Source organism: Patagioenas fasciata, chromosome 2, assembly GCF_037038585.1.
Source record: "Patagioenas fasciata isolate bPatFas1 chromosome 2, bPatFas1.hap1, whole genome shotgun sequence".
Lineage (NCBI taxonomy): Eukaryota > Metazoa > Chordata > Aves > Columbiformes > Columbidae > Patagioenas > Patagioenas fasciata.
The window spans coordinates 101,623,047-101,641,858 of NC_092521.1; the positions used below are offsets into that span (position 1 = coordinate 101,623,047).

Genomic DNA, 18,812 nt, shown 5'->3' on the forward strand with positions numbered 1-18,812 from the left:
CTGTTGGTTGGTTTTTAAGGTTTGTTTACTTTTCCTCATGTAATTTGTTTTGTAATGCAGAGTGGTAAAAATACTGGCCTTGTTGAAGTTCCTTGCACCGGAATAGCATAGAATCATAGAATCATTCAGGTTGGAAGAGACCCTCAAGATCATTGAATCCAACCATTAATCTAATTCTAACACTAAACCATGTCCCTGAGAACATAATCTACACATCTTTTAACCACCTTCAGAGATGGTGACTCCACCATTTCCCTGGGCAGCCTGTTACAATGCTTCACAACCCTTTTCATTAAGAAATTTTTCCTGATATCCAATCTAAATCTCCCCTGCTTCAACTTGAGGCCATTTCCTCTTGTCCTATCACTTGCTACTTGGGAGAAGAGACTAACACCCTCCATGCTACAGCCTCCTTTCAGGTAGTTGTAGACAGTGATCACGTCTCCCCTCAGCCTCCTTTTCTCCAGGCTAAACAGCCCCAGTTCCTTCAGCTGCTCCTCGTCAGATTTGTGCTCCAAACCCTTCACCAGCTTTGTTGTCTAAATAGACAAGACCAAAGACATCATCAAGAATTGGGTGGTGCCTCTTACAGTTGTGCCAGCATGTTGGTCACCCTTGCAGTTTTCAGCTTTGTAGCATAAAAAGCTACTGATGCATCTGTCACAGAGGTGTTGTCTTGTGTACACATTAAGTCCTGTCTGCCGTAATTGTTGCCTGATGTAAACAAAGAGGTTTTCAATTTACTTTGCCTATATGGTTAGGAGAACATCACTGTTGGGCGAATGCTTTCCTTAGTCTAATATTTTATAGATATGCCGAACACATAACATTGACTTCATCTGTAACAAGTTTCTCTCTTGCCTTAGGACTGACCTCAAATGCTGAAAAGATTACCTCTTGTAAGCCTAGCACTCAGAATCTTTCTTAATAAACACAATTGTTTTTGACCTTCCCAACCTGATTTAGGAAGGCATGTTATGTGGTGAGATTCTAGTGTCAAAGCAAACCTCCACATTGCTGCTTGCTTCCCATAATCATGGCTTCTCCTCTGTATGTGCTTGTCTTCATGCTCTTGGGGATTCTCCTGCTTGCCTTTCTCATTGTAGAAAGAAAAATCAAGCAAATTTTGCAGAGCTTGAGTGCTCTAACAGTGTTCCTGCTCCAGAAAGCTTCCAGATTTAAACAATAATATGCACATAGAATATGTACGTAGCTACTAGATGCAACCACATATTTTTTTCATTCTGTAGCATAAGTAGTAAGAAACACTTGCTGCATCTTACCTGTTTATTTGTTACTAATAAATCTCCCTTCCCTTACAGCTAGATAGTAGAGCTCTACTGTTTTTGCGTTTTTACTCCTGATAACAGCCATGGCTTGGTTAGAGTTCAACTGAAAACAAGCATGACTCAGTAAGGGCTTTTTGTAAATAGCTCTTCTTGTTTGCAAGGCAGGTCAGTAGGGTCAGGACAAAAACACGTGGTATCCGGTCAGCACAGCAGTGGAGGAAAGGCAATTAAAGTGTGAAGGAGACTAAAGAATAAAGAAAATATTTCACCATGCGATTCCCCCTCCAAAGGTCTCATTCTTTTACTGTGTGGCCTCCACAGCTAATCTGAACAGCCCTCCTTGTTTAAATCTGTTATGGTTTAATGCAAGGTGGCAATAAACCATGACAGACGCTCTCTGTTATCCCCTTTATCTCCCACCACCCCTTCCTTTTCTTGAGCTGAATTAGGCCAATACTCCACAGCTGGGTTTATGGAGTAAAAATGGAAGTGTTTGTAAAACCAAAAATGGTTGTGTAAAAGTCCCAAAGTCCAGAAAACCTAAGAATAGAAGAGACAAACAGCAAAACCAAAATGACTTCGCTTAACAATGAATTCATTTAAAATGGAACTGGCACTCTTGGCTTTGCCCTGCCGTTTGCTATTCTTGCCCTCCTCAGAGGGCTCAGTTTTTCTGCTGAGCTGTTACATACATTTCCAGGGCCTGAAATCTGAATGTAAGATGAGTCATATTTTAAAAGCAGTAATCCATGTTAGGTGTGCATCCGTGGGCTAAGGGAAGCTCAGCAAAATTTTTTTGTTTAGGTGGTTTTCTTTTTGTTTCAAAGGCAGGGGTTTAGCTGAGAACCAGTAAACAACCAGTGCTACTGGTGCTCATACGAGTATTTACTGTGATAAGTAAAGAATACTTCATTTACTACAAGGGTACCAAGAAGTTAATGTTGGCAGTGAATACAAAAACAGGTCTTGAGGGGGTTAGAGAGAGGAACAAAATAGAAGATTTGACATTATAAATTAATTTTCCATGCCAGAACATGCTCTATGCTACTTTCTTTCAGTGAAAAACTTAGTCACTTTCAATTTAAATATATCCTCTTGGTATGAAGCACATGAAGTAAAAATAAAAAATAGGGTGACCTAGAGACTGAGGAGCCATCTGCTTCCATCCAGTTTCAGAATTGCCGGCTTGTGCTGTGAACTCTTCACATGCTGCTTTTACGCTCAAATAGTATCAAAAGCGTGTTTCCCTTGCTCTTTCCTAGGGAAATTCCAGTCTCTCCAATGCTGGAAGGAGAAGTCAGGGTAGCAGGATAGGAAATAAAAGTATGTTTAAACACCCGTAGTCCTAAGCTCCAAGTTGAATGCCACCACTATATGATGCCATGCTGTAAAAACTTTCAGTGTGGAGCAATAAGAGAATTGTTTTGTAGAAATACATTACACTTGTTGTTTGGATGTTGCATAAAGTCTCTTCCCTCTCTGCTGACAAATGGGATTTTGTATGCCAGGGGTCAGGAATCCTCTGATCACGTACACCAAGCATGTCTGGCTCAGGGCCACTTTGGAATGGAGGTGAGGATGGAGAGAGGGTGTCTCAAAAGCCTAATATTACATGTGTGGTAAAAAAGAAAATAGGACATTTAGTCCTGGAAGGGGACAAGAAGGCAAGTATTCCTGGGCCACTGTGGCAGGTTGTCTGGCTGTAGATCAGGAGGCAGGATACAAATCATACTGCCAATTTTGGGGTGTTTTGTTTTTAACTGGCACAGGCATGATCAGTTGTAAAAGTTTTCTCTGAAGAGGAGAAGGCTAGGTACAGGCTAGTTCTTGCACCACAGTCATGGTATTTCTGCTACTAAATTGTAGGGCTGGGTCTTTGAGTCATGCTGTGCTCGGTGTTTCCCTCCTTCTTGGGAAGCTTCTCTTGCGTTGCCTTGCAATTGTTGTTCAGAGGGACACAATGTGCAGAAAAAGCATCTGGCTTTGCTAGCTCATCAGCTTTTGTATGCTGAAATCCTGAATGCTGCTGCTGTTTCTTGCAAGCAAACCATTAACATTCACCTGTTTCTCTTGACTCAGCATAGTGTAGTTTGGTGAAAGCTTGTTCCACTGGAATACTTGCTGGTGAAGACATCGCTTTTCTTTCATCTGGTAACACTAGTAGAAGTAACAAGTGGCTGTTATTTAAAAGCAGGGAAAGATGTGGTGAGTGAAATGCAAATGCTTCAGGCATGGGGAAAAGGCATTCAGGTCAATGGTGTCTGGCAGCTGTAGCTTCTTTGAAAGACATGTCGTTTGCGGTGAATATTAAAAGCCTGGGTGTTTGTGCATGGGTCAAATTTTAGGCTCTATGTCTTTGAAGAGAAAAGGGTAATTCCAGCAGTCAGGAAACTTGATCCCTGATGGAGGTATTCTGCTGCAGTGGAAGTGTTGCTTTTGGGGATGGCTGCTCAGAAATCCACTTGTGAAACTTGTTCAATCAGCCCCTTCCCGCAAGTTTCTGCAGAAAGAAAACTGGCAGCATTAAAGATATTCTTTATCGGAAGTTCCTTGTGTGTGCTACGGGCACCACATATCACCAAGTAGGTGTAACAGGAAAGAGGGTGTAGTTTTCCCTGTAAGTGTTCTGCATTGGGTATAAATGTGCATTTGCGGGAGCAGCAGAAAGCCTGCTGCAGAAGCTTCAACTACGGAAGGTGGCATCACGGCATCCTTTGGCTCTGTGAGGAGTTGTATGTAATTTCTAGCTGTGTGAAATCACCCGTCTAGCTGCTGTTTACTGAATTATGTGATGATCCAGAAATCTCTAGCTGTATTTCTGAGGCATGGCTGGTAAGAGATACTACTTCTCATGCTGCGTTTTGCTCCAGCCTTGTTCCTGCTGTCTTTGGACAACGAGGGTGGAGGAGCATCCATTGAGCACTTCCCCTCCTGAAAGTGCAAGGTTTGAATCAGTGAGCAATGACAGTAATATAAAAACTCAAGGGTGCGGAAGTCTGGTTTTTTGGCTATTTTTGTTGGGAGAAAAAACTTGCGCTTTTTGTCTGAAACAAAGATCCTTTGCAAATATGCTTTTAAAACTGCAAGCTCTACTGACAGTGGCCTGCCTGCATCACTTTGCTTTCTTCTGTGAGACATTTGTGGCAGAAATAGCGGTGCTAAGGATATGACGGGTATTTTGTGCAGCTTTGATGCTGTAAGGAGGTCCTCCCACCTCTACTGGCTTTAGTGCTTTGTGTGGCATTTCCCAGCAGGAGTCTTGTGTGTGCATATTCTAAGCACGGCTGGCAAAAGGCATCTGAAATGACAAGGACGCAGAGGGACCAGAGGGTGCCAAGGGCTGCTGCCAGCCTAGGCTGGCACAAGTGTCACCTGGGCAGAAGAGCACTGGAGAGACTTGGGCCTCCACAGACAGGGGAAGAGGTGCAGCAGTGTGGCCTTGTGGTGCAACAGCAGCGTGTCTGACTCCAGATGAGAAGATTGTGTGGTCAAGTCACACTGGGGACAGGGGGGACCCTCCCCAAAGGCTGGGAGCTGCTTTGGGCACTGGCCAGTGTGCTCAGAGGACACATAAGGACATTCAGCTTCTTTCTGGGATTAATGTTGTACCATTTGAAAAAGACCTATATGGCAGCTCCTTGGGGTTTCAGAAAAATCAAGACTGCAACATTTGTGTCTGTCACATTTAGATTATTGTCTTGGACTCAATTGTTACTCATGCAATAAAGTTTGTGGTTGTTGTTGTTTTTCCCCTGCTGCACTTTTGCTTTTGGTAAGGACAGCATAAATTTGTTTTGTTTACTTTTGTTCTTATATGTAGGACAAGTTCTTATGTGTACCACAGATGCTGAGCTTATCTCAACAGAAGAAAACCAGGAGTGTGCTACAGTGCATAAGTGCCACCAGAAGCACTTTGTCCTTGTCCTGGAACAGAGAAAGAAAAAAGTGTTTAGTTGCTGTAATGCCACTGACTCCAGATCTCATGGTGGTATTTTGAATCATGCTGAAGCTGTAATTTTTCTGCCATTTTTCTTTTCTCTCTCTACTTCCAAACCACTCCACAGCTTTATCAAGAAGGAGATAAAAGGTGTCAGAGAAGGGCAGAGATAGTTCTGGTAAGACTTCAGACCTTACTCGTTCTTCAGAGATAAATACAGTTTAAGGATTTTTCAAATTGCATTTCACTCCCTGTGCTGGGTCTGGCTGGGATGGAGTTAACTTTCTTGATAGCAGCCCAGATGGTGCTGTGTTTGATTTGTGACCAAAACAGTGTTGATAGCACACCAGTGCTATCGCTGAATGGTGCTTGCACAGCATCAAGGTCTTCTCTGTTTCTCACCCTGCCCCCCCAGCAAATAGGCTGGGCATGGGCAAGAGGGTGAGAAGAGAAACCGCCAGGACAGCTGACCCAAACTGACCAAAAGGACATGCTGGACCATGTAGCATCATGCTCAGCAATAAAAACGGGCTGGGGAGAGGCAGTTTCTTCCAAATTAGCTGTTGCTCAGAGACAGCTGGGCATCAGTCTGCTGGTGGGAGGTGCCAAGTGATTGCTTTTGCATCACTTATTTTTGTTTTTTTTCTTCACTTACTAAACTGACTTTATCTCAGTCCATGGGGGTTTTTCTCCTGACTTTCACGTGTCTGATTCTCTCTCCTATCCTGCTGGGAAGGGAGAGAGTGAGCACCTGGGTGGGGGCTTCACTGCTGGCTGGGCTCAACCCACCACACTCCCTCTCTCCCATCTTACTCCCCAGTATCAGCAACTCCTTGATAAACACAATGATCCTGTAGTTATTAAGTATTCTGCCCCAGGTGTGGAGGGAAGTGCGGGAGACAGGGAGATGATGCAGGGCTCTTTCTGCATCTCTGGAAGAAAAGTCCAATAAAAAATGGCTTAATAAAATAGCCATCTTAATAGGACAGAATAAAAAGAGGAATATAGATAGGTAGTAAACCTTATATCCCTTCTGATGCTGGGCAGTATGCATTGGTTCAGTACTGGATGGAGCCTGCATGGATTCTCCCACGGCATGCTGTGCAGATCCTGTCTGTGGAGACATTCCTCGTTTCTGGTCCTTCAAGCTATTACAGGTGAGGATGGACAGGTGCGCAGCAGGTGGTGCTGAGCAGGAGCTGTCTGCAGGTTCCTCTGCTGCAACCAGCTGGCTGAGGTGCCCCTATGGCCATAGGACACAACATCATACAAGAGCATGTAGGGAAGAAAAGGTTGTAGTCAGCTGTACCCATTTGACAGAAGAACCGCCTGTGGGTTAAGCAATCCCAGTTCAATTTCTTGCCTGTTTGTTTACTTACCTTGTTTACTTCTTCACTCACCTGAGCTTTGCCTGTGGTTTCTGTAAGGGTTTGAAGAAGGGTTTGTATATCTTTGCCAGCTGTCAGGCTGATTCCTGCTTTTCTGACATGTTTGGTTTGGGGCTTTTTCTTCATTTGTCTGTGGAGATGGTAGCAGTCAAAGTACAGAGAGGAATCCAATCAGCTCAGCCTGTGTGGTCCTGGTTCCTGCTCGTCAGTGCAGAGCATGCCACTGCTGCCCAGAGGTGGGCTTGTAGACCAGATCCTCCTTGGAAGCACAGAAGGAACTCCTTTGCTTGCTGGTGGGTGCTCCACCTATGCTTATACTTACTGTTTTGACCAGTGCAGAATGAAAAAAAAAAGGTGGGGAAGATGTGTAATAAAATGCTGTCTGCCCTTAACACTAGCTTCATTCTGTCCATCAGTTGCAGAACCAAGGGCTCACCAGTGTTTCAAGGAGCCAGGAGGTAGCTTCTGCCACCAGTTACTGTAGGCTTGCTCTAGAAAATCAGAAGTGGAGAGGACTGCTGATTCAGTGATAATGCCTCTTGGTAGGACAAGGCAATTTCAGTGTACTTAAGACCACTTACTTGTTTTGTGAACAGTAGAGTGAATACTTTCTTTTAATCTCACTGTGACTATAGTTGTAGAATGAGATATAATGTGATAACTGAAGAAAATTTGGCTACTGTAGAAATTAGTATAATCTTTATGACAACATTTATTGTGCAATGTGTTCAAGGAGTGACTTAGAGCTTATCTGCACTGTGTCTTTAGTCTACATTTTGCAGTGACTTCCTATGCTTGCTTCAGTGCAACAGCATTTCTTTAATGTAGACTATACAATAATTTAAGTACTCATCTTTCAAAGTTAATTGACAGAAAACCAGACTGGTTAGAAGACTTGCAGCAATCTTCTGTTTTTTGCTACTGCAGTAACTACAAGTGAAGTACCAGCAGGCCCCATCCTCCTGCAGGAACCTGCAAAGAAGTAGCTAAGGCTTTGGTTTTGAAACTGGTCCAACTTGAGTGGTTGATTTCTGTGTCCTATTTGCCCTCGTGTCCTTCTTCTAGACAAATGGCTACCTGGAGCTAATTGCAGAAGCAGGCCTCTGTTTACTCTTCTGATTCAGTAGATCTATTTGCAAAACAAAACCTTACATAATAATTTTTGCCACTTCTACCAGTGTTAAAATCCCTTTGAAAACATCCCATGTCTGTTCATCACTTTCAGATTGCTTAAACCACATCCAAAGATGCCATAGGAACATTTCTTAATAGGTAGAGTGTCTATCAGATTTCTTAATCTGGAATAAATCAAAGTTGTTGTTATGATTGGAGGTTTAGGGACTATGCTGTCACCAAAATGTCAGCTGCTAGGAGCCAGGTTGTAATTAGGTGGCTAGAGATGCTCACATACTCAATTCTGTTACAGCAGTTGTCATATAAAGATTGATATTAGTCTTCAAAGACCTGGTGTGAAACATACCGCCTCTTTCTGTTTTCTGAATAGGTAATGCAGTTCTAGGAAATTGGTATTTTTTTTTTTCTTTTTAAAGGAGGAATTTTGTCAGTCTGTGTGGAAAAATAAATGCACCTGTTCTTTTTCTCCTCACTCAAAAATGGAGGATTGCTGTCTGGCAGTGAAGCAGTACTATTTCTATGTTAGGCTCCGCTTTTACACCAAGGATGCAGCCCTTTGAGCTCCCTCTTAGTTACTAACTGCCAGACAAAGAACACTAGCTTGATGTAAAGCCTCACCAGGTTGAGTGTTCTCATCTGGCTGCACTCAGACCTGCAGGTTGCAGAACTTTTCCTTGATGAGACAAGACTCTCTTCAATCACCTGTTGCCTCCCAGGCTTTAGATAAGTTTGCTCCAGGGGATTTTCCTGCTGGAGTCTTGCTGGGTCTATTGTGGTTGGATGTTCTATGTGCTGGACTGAACATTATGCTGGAGTCAGAGAGCAGCTTAAGATGGCACCACTGCCAAAGAAAGTCACCCCTGACTGCTTAGAATATTCTGAGACCTGAACGGTCCCTCCCTGGTGCTGGCACAAGCTTTTGTGCAGCTGCTCAGCAAGGGCTCCCAAGAAAAATTTGGAAAGAAGTCAGCATAACTGCATGATTATGACACTGCAGATGTGATACATGGAATCTGAGCAATTAAGCAATATGTTTTATATTATTCAGTTTTTACATAATTTGATTGCTATACTCTCTCTGAATTAGTCAGATGCTCTGAAATCAAGAACTTCAGGCTCCTCATCCAAAAATCAGACTTAAACAATTCCTCTGTGCATTTTTAATTCTGACAATCAAACTTTCAGGACTGTGGAAGGAAGTAGAGCTTTGTTTGAATACCAGAGCTACTTCTTCCCTGTGTGAGAGTCCTAATGTTATCACTTGTCATCGCACCTAGAGTGTTTTGGATGTTTATGTGATGATACTCAACAAATACGCTCTGCAGCAATGCAGAGGTTCATGTGTGTGTATGTTTGTATGCTGCAAAAACTTGCCAGGTGGCAAAAATGGTTGCAGTTGAGTAAGGTGCTGATATGAAGGAAGTAAACAAAAGGCTCCAAAAGCCCTAAACCAAACGTTTATTTGTATTATTAGTTCAGCTCCTTTGCGTTCAAGACTCAAACCAAACATTTATAGTTGCTGATACACCACACAAAATAACACATTTGCAGGAAAAGCCATCTCATTTCTCGACTTTTGGAACAGCAGGAGCACATACAAGGAAGGAGACGTCATATCGCTGAGAGTATTACGGGGAGCCCAAAGAACAAACTTCACTGACAGGTGGGCAGGCACTTGTGAGGTGAAATGGATGACCCGTCCTTCTTAGTGTAGCTACTCTGTTTCCCCAAAAATAAGACCTACCTCAAAAACAAACCCTAGAGTGATTCGTCAGGATTTTTGAGGGTGCTAGAAATATAAGCCCTACTCAAAAAATAAGGCCTAGCTACAATCCATTAAAAAAGTCAATTTAAATAATGTCAGGCAGCTATACATGTAAAAAATTAATAAGTTTTGGAGCAAAAATTAATATAAGACCCTAATTTTTGGGGAAACGGGGTAGTTTGCCACCACCTCAAGCAGCCATTTGAGAATGCAGGGTCCATGCTGCCAGGCTCCTCTAGCACCTGTGTGCAGCGCTTGCACTTCTCTGCTGGCCCAGCACAAGCACCAGTAAAGACTTGCTGATCATTTTGGGTGGAAGATGCGCATTCTGCCTCTCTTTGCCACATTTTTCATTGTCATTTGGGGAAATAACTCTCTCTTGTAACGAAGATGTGCTGCTTTCAGTTGTGTTGTCTGCAGTTAAGGAGGGACTGCAATTTCGAGACTCAGTGAAACGTAATTTTCTTGAAGCGTGACGGAGCGCCTCGTAACTCTTAGGAAGAAGTCGGAAGGAAGGGAACAAGATCTGGGACCGCACTTAAAGACAGCAAGTGGAAAAGGGTCCGCAGGTATTCCCGGTGCCGCCTCTTTTTCAGGGGCGCCAAGCACCCTCCGCCCCCCGGAGATGAGGGGCGGCCTGGGTCGCGTTCCCTATGCGTACCTGGGCAGCAATGCTCCAGGCAGCGGCGGCCGGGTCGGCTCTGCCCGCGGGCAGCCTCCCATGTGACACGGCGCCGGCAGCTCCTGGTCCTCAGGGCTTGGCAGAGTAACGGGCTGGCTCCGCAAGCCCGCCAGGCGAGCCCAGCAGGCGAGCTCGCCGCCGCTGCTCCCTCGCCGGAGTGGCTGCCCGCCCCACGCGCGCGCTGGCTCCCGGCGGCGCCGCGCGAGCGGAATCGGCGGGGCGGTGCCGCCGCTCATTGGCGGAGGCGCACCCGGTCGTCGTGGCGTCACGAGCCGCCCGGGCCAGCCGCTGCTGTCGGCCCGAGCTCCCAGTCGAGGAGCGGAGCCGGGCGGAGGGGAATGGCGGCGGCCGGAGCTTCGGGAGGAGGTGGGGCGGGGTTGGGTGGCGGGCGCTGTGGTTACGGACGGGCGGACGGACGGACAGACAGACAGAGACGCGCGTGTTTGCGGCAGGGAACGGGCGGGAGCGCGGGCGCGCGGGTGCAGGTGAGGGCGGCCCCTCAGAGAAGTGACCCGGCAGCTAGGGGGGCGGGCGGCGGTGCCCGCTGTCGGAGTGGGCGTGTGTCTGTGCCCTCTCTGCCCCCGCACCTCGGCCCGGCTCACCGTCCGGTGCCTCCGGCCGCTGGCGGGAGGTCTCCTCAGCGGGGGAGCTGCCGCCCCCGGCCGTGCCTGAGTCAGGGATCCCCCTAGGAGAGCCCGTGTGAGGGCGGCAGCAAGGCGCCGTGTCGGAGCGGCGCAGCGGGGGCGGCCTCCGGTCCGCCCGTAGCAGTGCGGGGGTCTGGGTGTGTTGGTGCCCAGTGGCCGGCCGGGAGCTGGGGGAACAGCCCGAGCAGCCCGCGGCCGAGCCGGGCTCACCTCTCGTCCTGCTCCCCAGGTGCTGGCTCTGCGAGAGAGGGCGCAGGCACGGTGCCGCATCACGCCCAGGAGCCTGTGCGGGGCTGAAGCCGGCCTTGGCCGGAGGACCGCAGCGGAAGGCATCGCTCAGCCTGACTGCCGCCGCTGCGGCCGCCGCGCTTCCCCCCGCCATGGAAGCGGCCGGCCTGGAGTGGCTGCTGGTCCCCATGCAGCAGCTGGTGTCGTGGGGCGCGGCGGGGGCCATGGTGTTTGGCGGCGTGGTGCCCTACATCCCGCAGTACAGAGACATCCGCCGGACACAGAACGCAGAGGGCTTCTCTACCTACGTCTGCCTGGTGTTACTGGTCGCCAACATTTTGCGAATACTCTTTTGGTAAGTTGGTTTTGTGTGTGTGTCTGCCCGGTTCTAAAGGTTCTTGCTTGATGGTTGTAAAGCTTTGATTTGGAATATTTGAGGCAATAGAGAGTTTTACATAGTTTTCCCCTTCTCTTGAAGATCAAAATCCTGTCTTTCCATAGGCAGGTGAATCTGCATTGAGGAAAATGGGCTGGAGTCAGGAGTGCCGTCTGCCCAATCTGTTTATTAGTGCTCTGATGTTCCAAGATGTAACTTTTTAACTTGCTGAAAAACAAAGGATTTATTCTAAGTCAGGTATTTTCTCTTGCTGACTATATTTTACATTTCTCTTGCCCCTCCAGCTCCATTCTTAGAGTGAAGGCCCTGGTCCTGCATGCTTATTGTAGCATCTAGTTGGTATTAGTGTCATTTGGACACTTGCTGTACATTCTTGTGTTTTCCTTGTATATCAACTGGCTTCAGAGGGAGTTCACTTCTAGAGCTCCATGCACAACTACAGATAAAAATATTCATTCTTGGATAATTAGGCAAAGGGTGGGCTGCCTTTAAAAGCAAATAATTTTTCTTTTCAGTACCACTTTCAATATTTAAAAGCAGGTTTGTTTACATATTTAGCTCTTGTGCTGCTGGACAAAGAAACTGTTATTAGGGTGTGATTTCTGTGAAGTCATTTTATTAACTTATAGTCCTCTTTACTTCTTATAATATAGGTGCCACAACATGGGAAATGTACTTGAGAAACTGAAGGTGAAATAGTCTGGGAAATTATTGCAACTAAGAACAATTGTTCTAAGAATATTTTAGTTACAGAATACTGTTTTCTAGTCCACAAAGAACTGATAGGTAACAGGCTACATCCTTTTGTTGATTTCCTGTTTCTTTTTAAAGTTCCTCTGACTATTTAAGCATAGGGAGTTTCCTGGATTCTTCTACAGCAAAATATAACCTGTAAGTGCTGTGCCGGGAGTGGAGAAAACAGGGGACCCTCTCTTGGGACCACAGCTGGCAGTCAGACTGAGGAGCCATCAGAGCTACTTGTTGCGTTGGATCTATGTTTTCCTGAGGAGAAGTGTGTGGAGAAAGCAGAGAACAGAAGTGAAGTAGAGGAACTGGCAGGGGGAGGAGAAAAAAGAAGCCTGAGCCGACAGTTTGAGAAATAGTTGTCTAATTTTTATTTCACTGGACGTAGTTGGCATATACAAATGATTTGCACCTGAATGGAAGTGCTGACAGTTTTTAGTTAACCCAGGCGAGTGCATCTGTTAAATGAGACTTGGACTATAAAAGAACTAAAAGATCTTTATTTTGAATTGATTTTAAGTATACCTAGTTAAGAGATGTGTGAAAGAATAAATAGTATGACTAATGAAAAGTTATGTCAATGTTAAAAGATTTGTCAACACTTCAAAAGGGAGGGAATGCAGTTATATTGATAAGATCATGTAATTTTTTACTGGGAATATTTTAGCTCATAATATTAGTAGCATCACCCCCTGATATGTACTAGCTCTGTGTGGGCTCTGTTCACCTTGGAGCTCAGGGATGGTGTGGAATGGATTTGCACAGTGTGTGCATAGGTGTGTCTGGCTGCAGGGGAGGTTAAAGCATGCGGCTGGCCTGTGGTACAACCACTGCTATGGGGAAATATTGCAGGCATGAGCCTGCAGAAACCTTTCTGTCTGTACTTAGAATGAATCGTCTCTTTCTAGTTCTAACTAACCGAACTGCACTAAAATACAGAAAGGAAGACTTACATGGTGATAATTAAGTGTTCCCTGAGAGAGAACATTTTACTTCTCTGCTTATAAAGATTAGGCATCCCTGGTAGTTCATTATATACACCTGTAAGACATGAAAGCTATATTGAGGGTGGATTTTATACTTGGGCATAGGACAGCAGAACAAGAGCTGCTGATTTCTGTAGATGCATTTGAGATACATTAATAGAGCAGCTTGGCAACTCAGTATTTGCGTTAGTTGTTTAATGTCACCTATGACTGATGTGTTACATGGCACACAGTGTTCTAGATAATTGGACATAAATAGCAGAATTATTTTAATTTTGTATGTAATAGTCATTGGAGGGAGTGAGAAGGTTTTTGTTGGTTTTGTTTTAAATTTATTACGTATTTTGATCTGTTCTTGCACCAGAACAGACCTGTTCCTACAAGTAGTTTTGGTTATAATTTTTCCCCAATCTGGCTTTCAAAGTACCAGTTGATAAGGTTACTCCTCCTTCCCTTTAGCAAACCAGTCTAGACCTTAATCCATCTCTCTTCTGAAAACTTCACTGACACAGCTGGTGTTTTCAATTTGTTAATTTGTTTTACTTTCTCTTCATGACTCTTGGTTATGAAGTGTGTGATTTGTGCCAGATTCATCCCTCCTGACTTCCCCTCTACCCTGATCCAAACATAAGTACTTAAAGTGGTTGACCTTAAAAACTTTCAAGGCCTTAATTATTTCTTAGAATGGCTTGTTTTTGGTGTCTTGTGGTTTTTAACTTCAAAGGTGTTTCTGTAATTAGTTTATATTGTTACTTCCACATTTTCCCTGTATTTCATGTATTCTTGAATTTGAGGTTCACAGAGTGGAATGTTACCTATTTCAGATGCATAGACAACAGGCACAGACAGTTCCTGCCTTTTATGACACGTTTTCTCTGTATTTTCGCTCTTTAGTAATGCTGGTCTTTCTGTATCTCTGTCGCTCATAGCAGACCCAGTCCCACCTTCCCCCTGTGGCTCCACTATATTCACCCCAACTGTGGGGGCGATTCCCTCATTTCGTATTTGTGAATTGGCAGATTCCAATCATTTCTGGAGCTGTGCTTCATTATCCCAGAGGTTTGTGGTTGCGGATTTTGTGTGTGTAACCTCTGATGTTGCAGTGGGTGAAGTTTGTCCTTTTGTCTCCCCTCTGAGTATTTACTTCCTAATCTTCTTGGCATGTTTTATGTGTCAATAGAGTTGCAGCTGGTGTATTGCACTGTGACAGTAGCCAATGAACAAAATACTGCTGAGATCAAGGATAACAATCCTGTTCCCAATTATCTGTTTTCACAATTTCTCTTCCTCCAATTAGGCTGTCTTTTAAAGTGGACTCATGCGATGCCTCTCCTTGTATTCCTCCTACCTAATCCCTTAGTTTCAGGGTGTGCTCAAGTAACGTCTGTTTGCTAGTGATGACAGTAATACATTATCCATTAAGTCATTTTTCATGCTTCTCTGTTTCACAGTATCTCAAGATGTTATCTTTAAAGAGACATTTCTACTTTCAATTTTGTGTTTGGCCCTACTCTGTTCCAACGATGAGTTATATGCCAGAATTTTGTGGAAAAGCAGTGGGAAAAGACTGGTCTACAAGAATGGAGACTGCATATGAATAGCAGTGGGCATGATTCCACTTTGTGCACACATGGCTTTTGTTTAGGAAAAAGGAGGAAGTTTGACTGTGCAAACTTGTGGTTCTGTGTGTGAAGTTTTTGGCCCTTTTAAAGAGGATTCTGGAAAAAAAAAAAAAAAAACAAGCCGTAGACAGTCTGTGCTAACAGCATCACACAATGGAATCTCCATTTGCTGATGTGAAAAGTAGATTTTCTGCTGTGACTACACTTGATCTCAATTTAGCATTATTTTTAGTCATAATTTAGTTTTATTTTGGCCAGTGTGATTTATGATTGGTATCAGCTGCTCCTTTGTTCTAGTCATTCTGCTATTGCCAGTGCTGCTTCTCCTGTCCTCCTAGGTCATTGTTTCTTGCTCTTCACTCAGTTCAACTTCTGGACTGGTCAGCCCAGAGAAGGTCTGCGCTGTGGGTAAAGGAGAAGAGGCAGTTTGAAACGCAATGCCTTTGTAACTCAGGTATATATCAAGAAAAATCTCATGTAAATTTTTTTCCCTCAGAATTTTCCATAAAACACTTGATTACCATTTTTATTCTCTAATTTTTACTGTACTTGCTAGAATTAACTCAGATTTCTTGTTCAAGACTCATCCAAGAGATACCTCGAATCTTATTGATGCTTCAGCTTCGAGGTAGTTAATCATCTGGTTAAGCTGTCCTAGGCTGTTCTGAGGTTGTGGGCCAGCTTCAGAGTGCACTGTGGCACTTCACCTCAGTTGTGACCACGGTGGATGTATCTGCTTGCTTCATGTGGCCTGCGCTCTGCCAGCTGACGGGCTTTGCATTGTCAAGATCAAAAACAGGAACAAGAAGATGGGAGAGAGTTGTGTAATCAGTTGGGGGTGGAGGATGTGGAAAAACTTACTTGTGAGTTCTTTCTCTCTTCCCTCTGTCTGTCTTTTTTTTTTAAAAAAAAAAAAACAAAAAACAGAGCTTATGGTGAAATAAATTATGATTTCTTTTAATATTAAAATCAGAATATATAGCTAGAGGAAAGAGAACTGCAGATTTTTTAGAAGTCTGCAGTAGGCATTTTTATTTGTATCTTGAGTAAGCGCAACCAAAAGTACTTATGCCCCCTGCTATTCTGAGAGGTTTTTTGACTTATTTTTTCACCTTTGCGATCCATAAAATGTTTTTGCGGTAGTATAATATGGTTTGTATATTTTCTGGGAAGACAATATTCTTTCCAGGGGTTTTGAGATGCAATTCTGTGGGCCACTGGCCTAAACTGCATACAGCAACACCATAGAAATCCAAACAAGATAAAATAAACCAGTCCTGTTTTGGAGCTGTTCTCATAAAGCAGTTACCTTCCGACAAACTGGAAAAAGGTTCTGATGGTTAGGGAAAAGATGAAAACTGCTGAGAGCTCTCTGTGGTGGAGTCAGTGGAATAAGCTCCCTGTTATGAGTAGGGGGTTACAGAGACAGGTGTGCAGCTGGAAGTAATTTATAGGAAAGTGTTGGATTTGATGTTGTCTGAGGTAGATTCCTACATGTTTGTTTGTTTTGCTCTAACACCTACTGTGCTCCTTGTGAATCAGGTCCCTGCTGTCAGATGTTGCTTTGGCTTCAGGTAGTGGGCCAGTGATGTCTGTTTGTAGGACTTCTGTGGGAAGAAGAAACTTGCGTTTAAGACTTCGGTTACTAAAATGAATCTTGCCAGCTTTCACCATGTGGGGAAGGTGGGATGGTGCTATAAACCAGGCTGACAGGCTTTGAAAAGATTGTGTTACATATGGCCTGCTAGTGGAATCATCCTCAGATATTGAGAGCAGAAGTGTTACACAATTCCTCCTCCTTTTTATAAATGCTAGACAGCAAGGACAAAATGCCGTGCTCTTTTGTACAAAATGTAAATTAGGATTTTGTATGTCCAAGTGAGAAGTTTGTTTTGGGTACTCCATAAAGTCCTGGAAGTTAATGTACAAAACAAAAACTCTCATATCATGAGATCTTGTTGTAGAACTAGTTTGTTTCTTTTTCTTCCTGCTGATTAAATCCTGTGGTTGTATGGGCTGTCCTTCAAGACAGCTGCTGTGCTGGTACCCTGGGCTGTCTCATGCCCCTGGTGGTATGTGCAGTATCCTGCATGCTTTCCATCTTGCCTAGAATCTGTAACTTCCCAAAGAGCTGGAAAAGCTGACCCAGAGCCATGAGGCCTCTTGGAATTTTGGTGTTTTCCACTCTTGCAGTGAGTGGAGCTGCCTCTGTGAGCTGAGGTCATGCCCCATCAGGCCTGCCTGTGTTGGGGCAGAGGACAGACCAGAGGCCCTGCCCCAGATTTGGCACAGCCTTGGGACACCAGCTAGCGGGTGGAAGCTGAGATGGTGTCTGCAAAAGAAGCCCAAACTAGAGTGGACAAAAAAGGGTTTGCTCTTTTCCTAAAACGTCTCTGAAAAGAATCTGGTTGCTGTTGGTACAACCGGATCACCATCACCCTGACCGTGCTGCTTCCTCCTACACTCCCACAATTGGCATTTGCTGTTTTGAGTAGGCTCAGGACTGGAATAGCAGGATTATTGCAACAGGACTGAGTCGTACCAATGGAATTAGTTGGTTTTCTTAATGCCTAGTTAGTCTCTGCTGTAGCACTTCTCTTCATTACCTCAAATCATTCTAAGGCTGTTTAAATACTAATAAAATGTAAGCCTCTCCCCCACTTTCTTTGCACATTTAACTACTACAGGGGAAAAAAAAAAAAGATATCTTTTGGTTTTATAGTATTAAGCAAACAGTGAAAAATTCTTTGTGTCTTTGTAGTCTGACATATGAGATCTGAGTTCCCTGAATACTGCAAATATGATGGTTGTTCACTTTATGTCACATAACCTTGTAGTTGTGGGGTGAAAATGGTGACTCCCTCATTTCCAGGACTTGAGAGTGTCATCAAATCATAGAATGATTTGGATTGGAAGGGACCTTAACGATCATCTTTTTCCAACCCCCTTGCCATGGGTAGGGACACCTTCCACTAGACCACGTTGCTCAAAGCCCCATCCAATCTGGCCTTGAACGCTTCCAGAGATGGGGCATCCACAGCTTCTCTGGGCAGTCTGTTCCAGTGCCTCACCACCCTCATGGCAAATAATTTCTTCGTTATAACTAACTTAAATCTACTCTCTTTCAGTTTAAAGCCATTACCTCTTGTGCTATCTCTACATGCCCTTGTAAAAAGTTCTTCTCCAGCTTTCTTGCAGGTCCTCTTTAGGTACTGGAAGGCTGCTGAAGGTCTCCCCACAGTCTTCTCTTGGCAGGCTGAACAACCCCAACTCTCTCACCCTGTCTTCATAAAAGGGATGCTCCAGCCCTCTGATCATCTTTAAGGCCCTTCTCTGGACACACTCCAACAGGTCCATGTCCTTATTATGTTAGAGGCCTCGGTGCTGGACTCCAGGTGTGGTCTCCTGAGAGTGGAGGAGAGGAGCAGAATCACCTCCCTTGACCTGCTGGTCACGCTTCTTTTGGTGCAGCCCAGGATATGGCTGGCTTTCTGGGCTGCAAGTGCACATTACTAGATCATACCGAGCTTCTCATCAACCAACACCCCCAAGTCTCTCTCCTCAGACCTCCTTTTAATCTGTTCTCCTCTCAGCCTGTCTTTGTGCTTGGGATTGCCCCGACCCCTGTGCAAGACCTTGCACTTGTTGAACTTCATGAGGTTTTCACGGGTGCACCTCTCCAGCCTGTCAAGGTATCTGTCTCCGGATGATGTGTCAACTGCACCACACAGCTTGGTGCTGTTTGCAAACTTGCTGAGAGTGCACTCAGTCCCACTGTTCATGTCACTGACAAAGATGTTACACAGTGCTGGTCCCAGTACTGACCTCTGAGGAATGCAGAGCAACTGAGTAACTTCAAAGTTGTTCTTTTCTGTGAGCCTGTTGGAGTATCCTAATGCTTTTCATCTTTCTCTCATAATTTAATGTTCCTCCCCTTCCAGCTTCTTCTTTGGCAAAGATAGGAATAACATCTGCAAGGCAGAAAGTAAACAGAAC

General features: G+C 44.6%; 1 protein-coding gene across 2 annotated transcripts in view; it reads left to right on the forward strand.

Annotated features, from left to right (window-relative positions):
- The first annotated feature begins 10,441 nt into the window (after positions 1 to 10,441).
- The window catches only part of SLC66A2 (solute carrier family 66 member 2), a 67,402-nt gene continuing 59,031 nt past the window's right edge, over positions 10,442 to 18,812 (forward strand). For both annotated transcript variants that reach the window (XM_065831338.2, XM_065831339.2), the window contains exons 1-2: positions 10,442 to 10,561; positions 11,069 to 11,422. In XM_065831338.2, the coding sequence (XP_065687410.1) occupies positions 11,220 to 11,422 (203 nt within the window). In that variant the 5' untranslated portion in view covers positions 10,442 to 10,561; positions 11,069 to 11,219. The remainder of the gene's footprint in view (positions 10,562 to 11,068; positions 11,423 to 18,812) is intronic.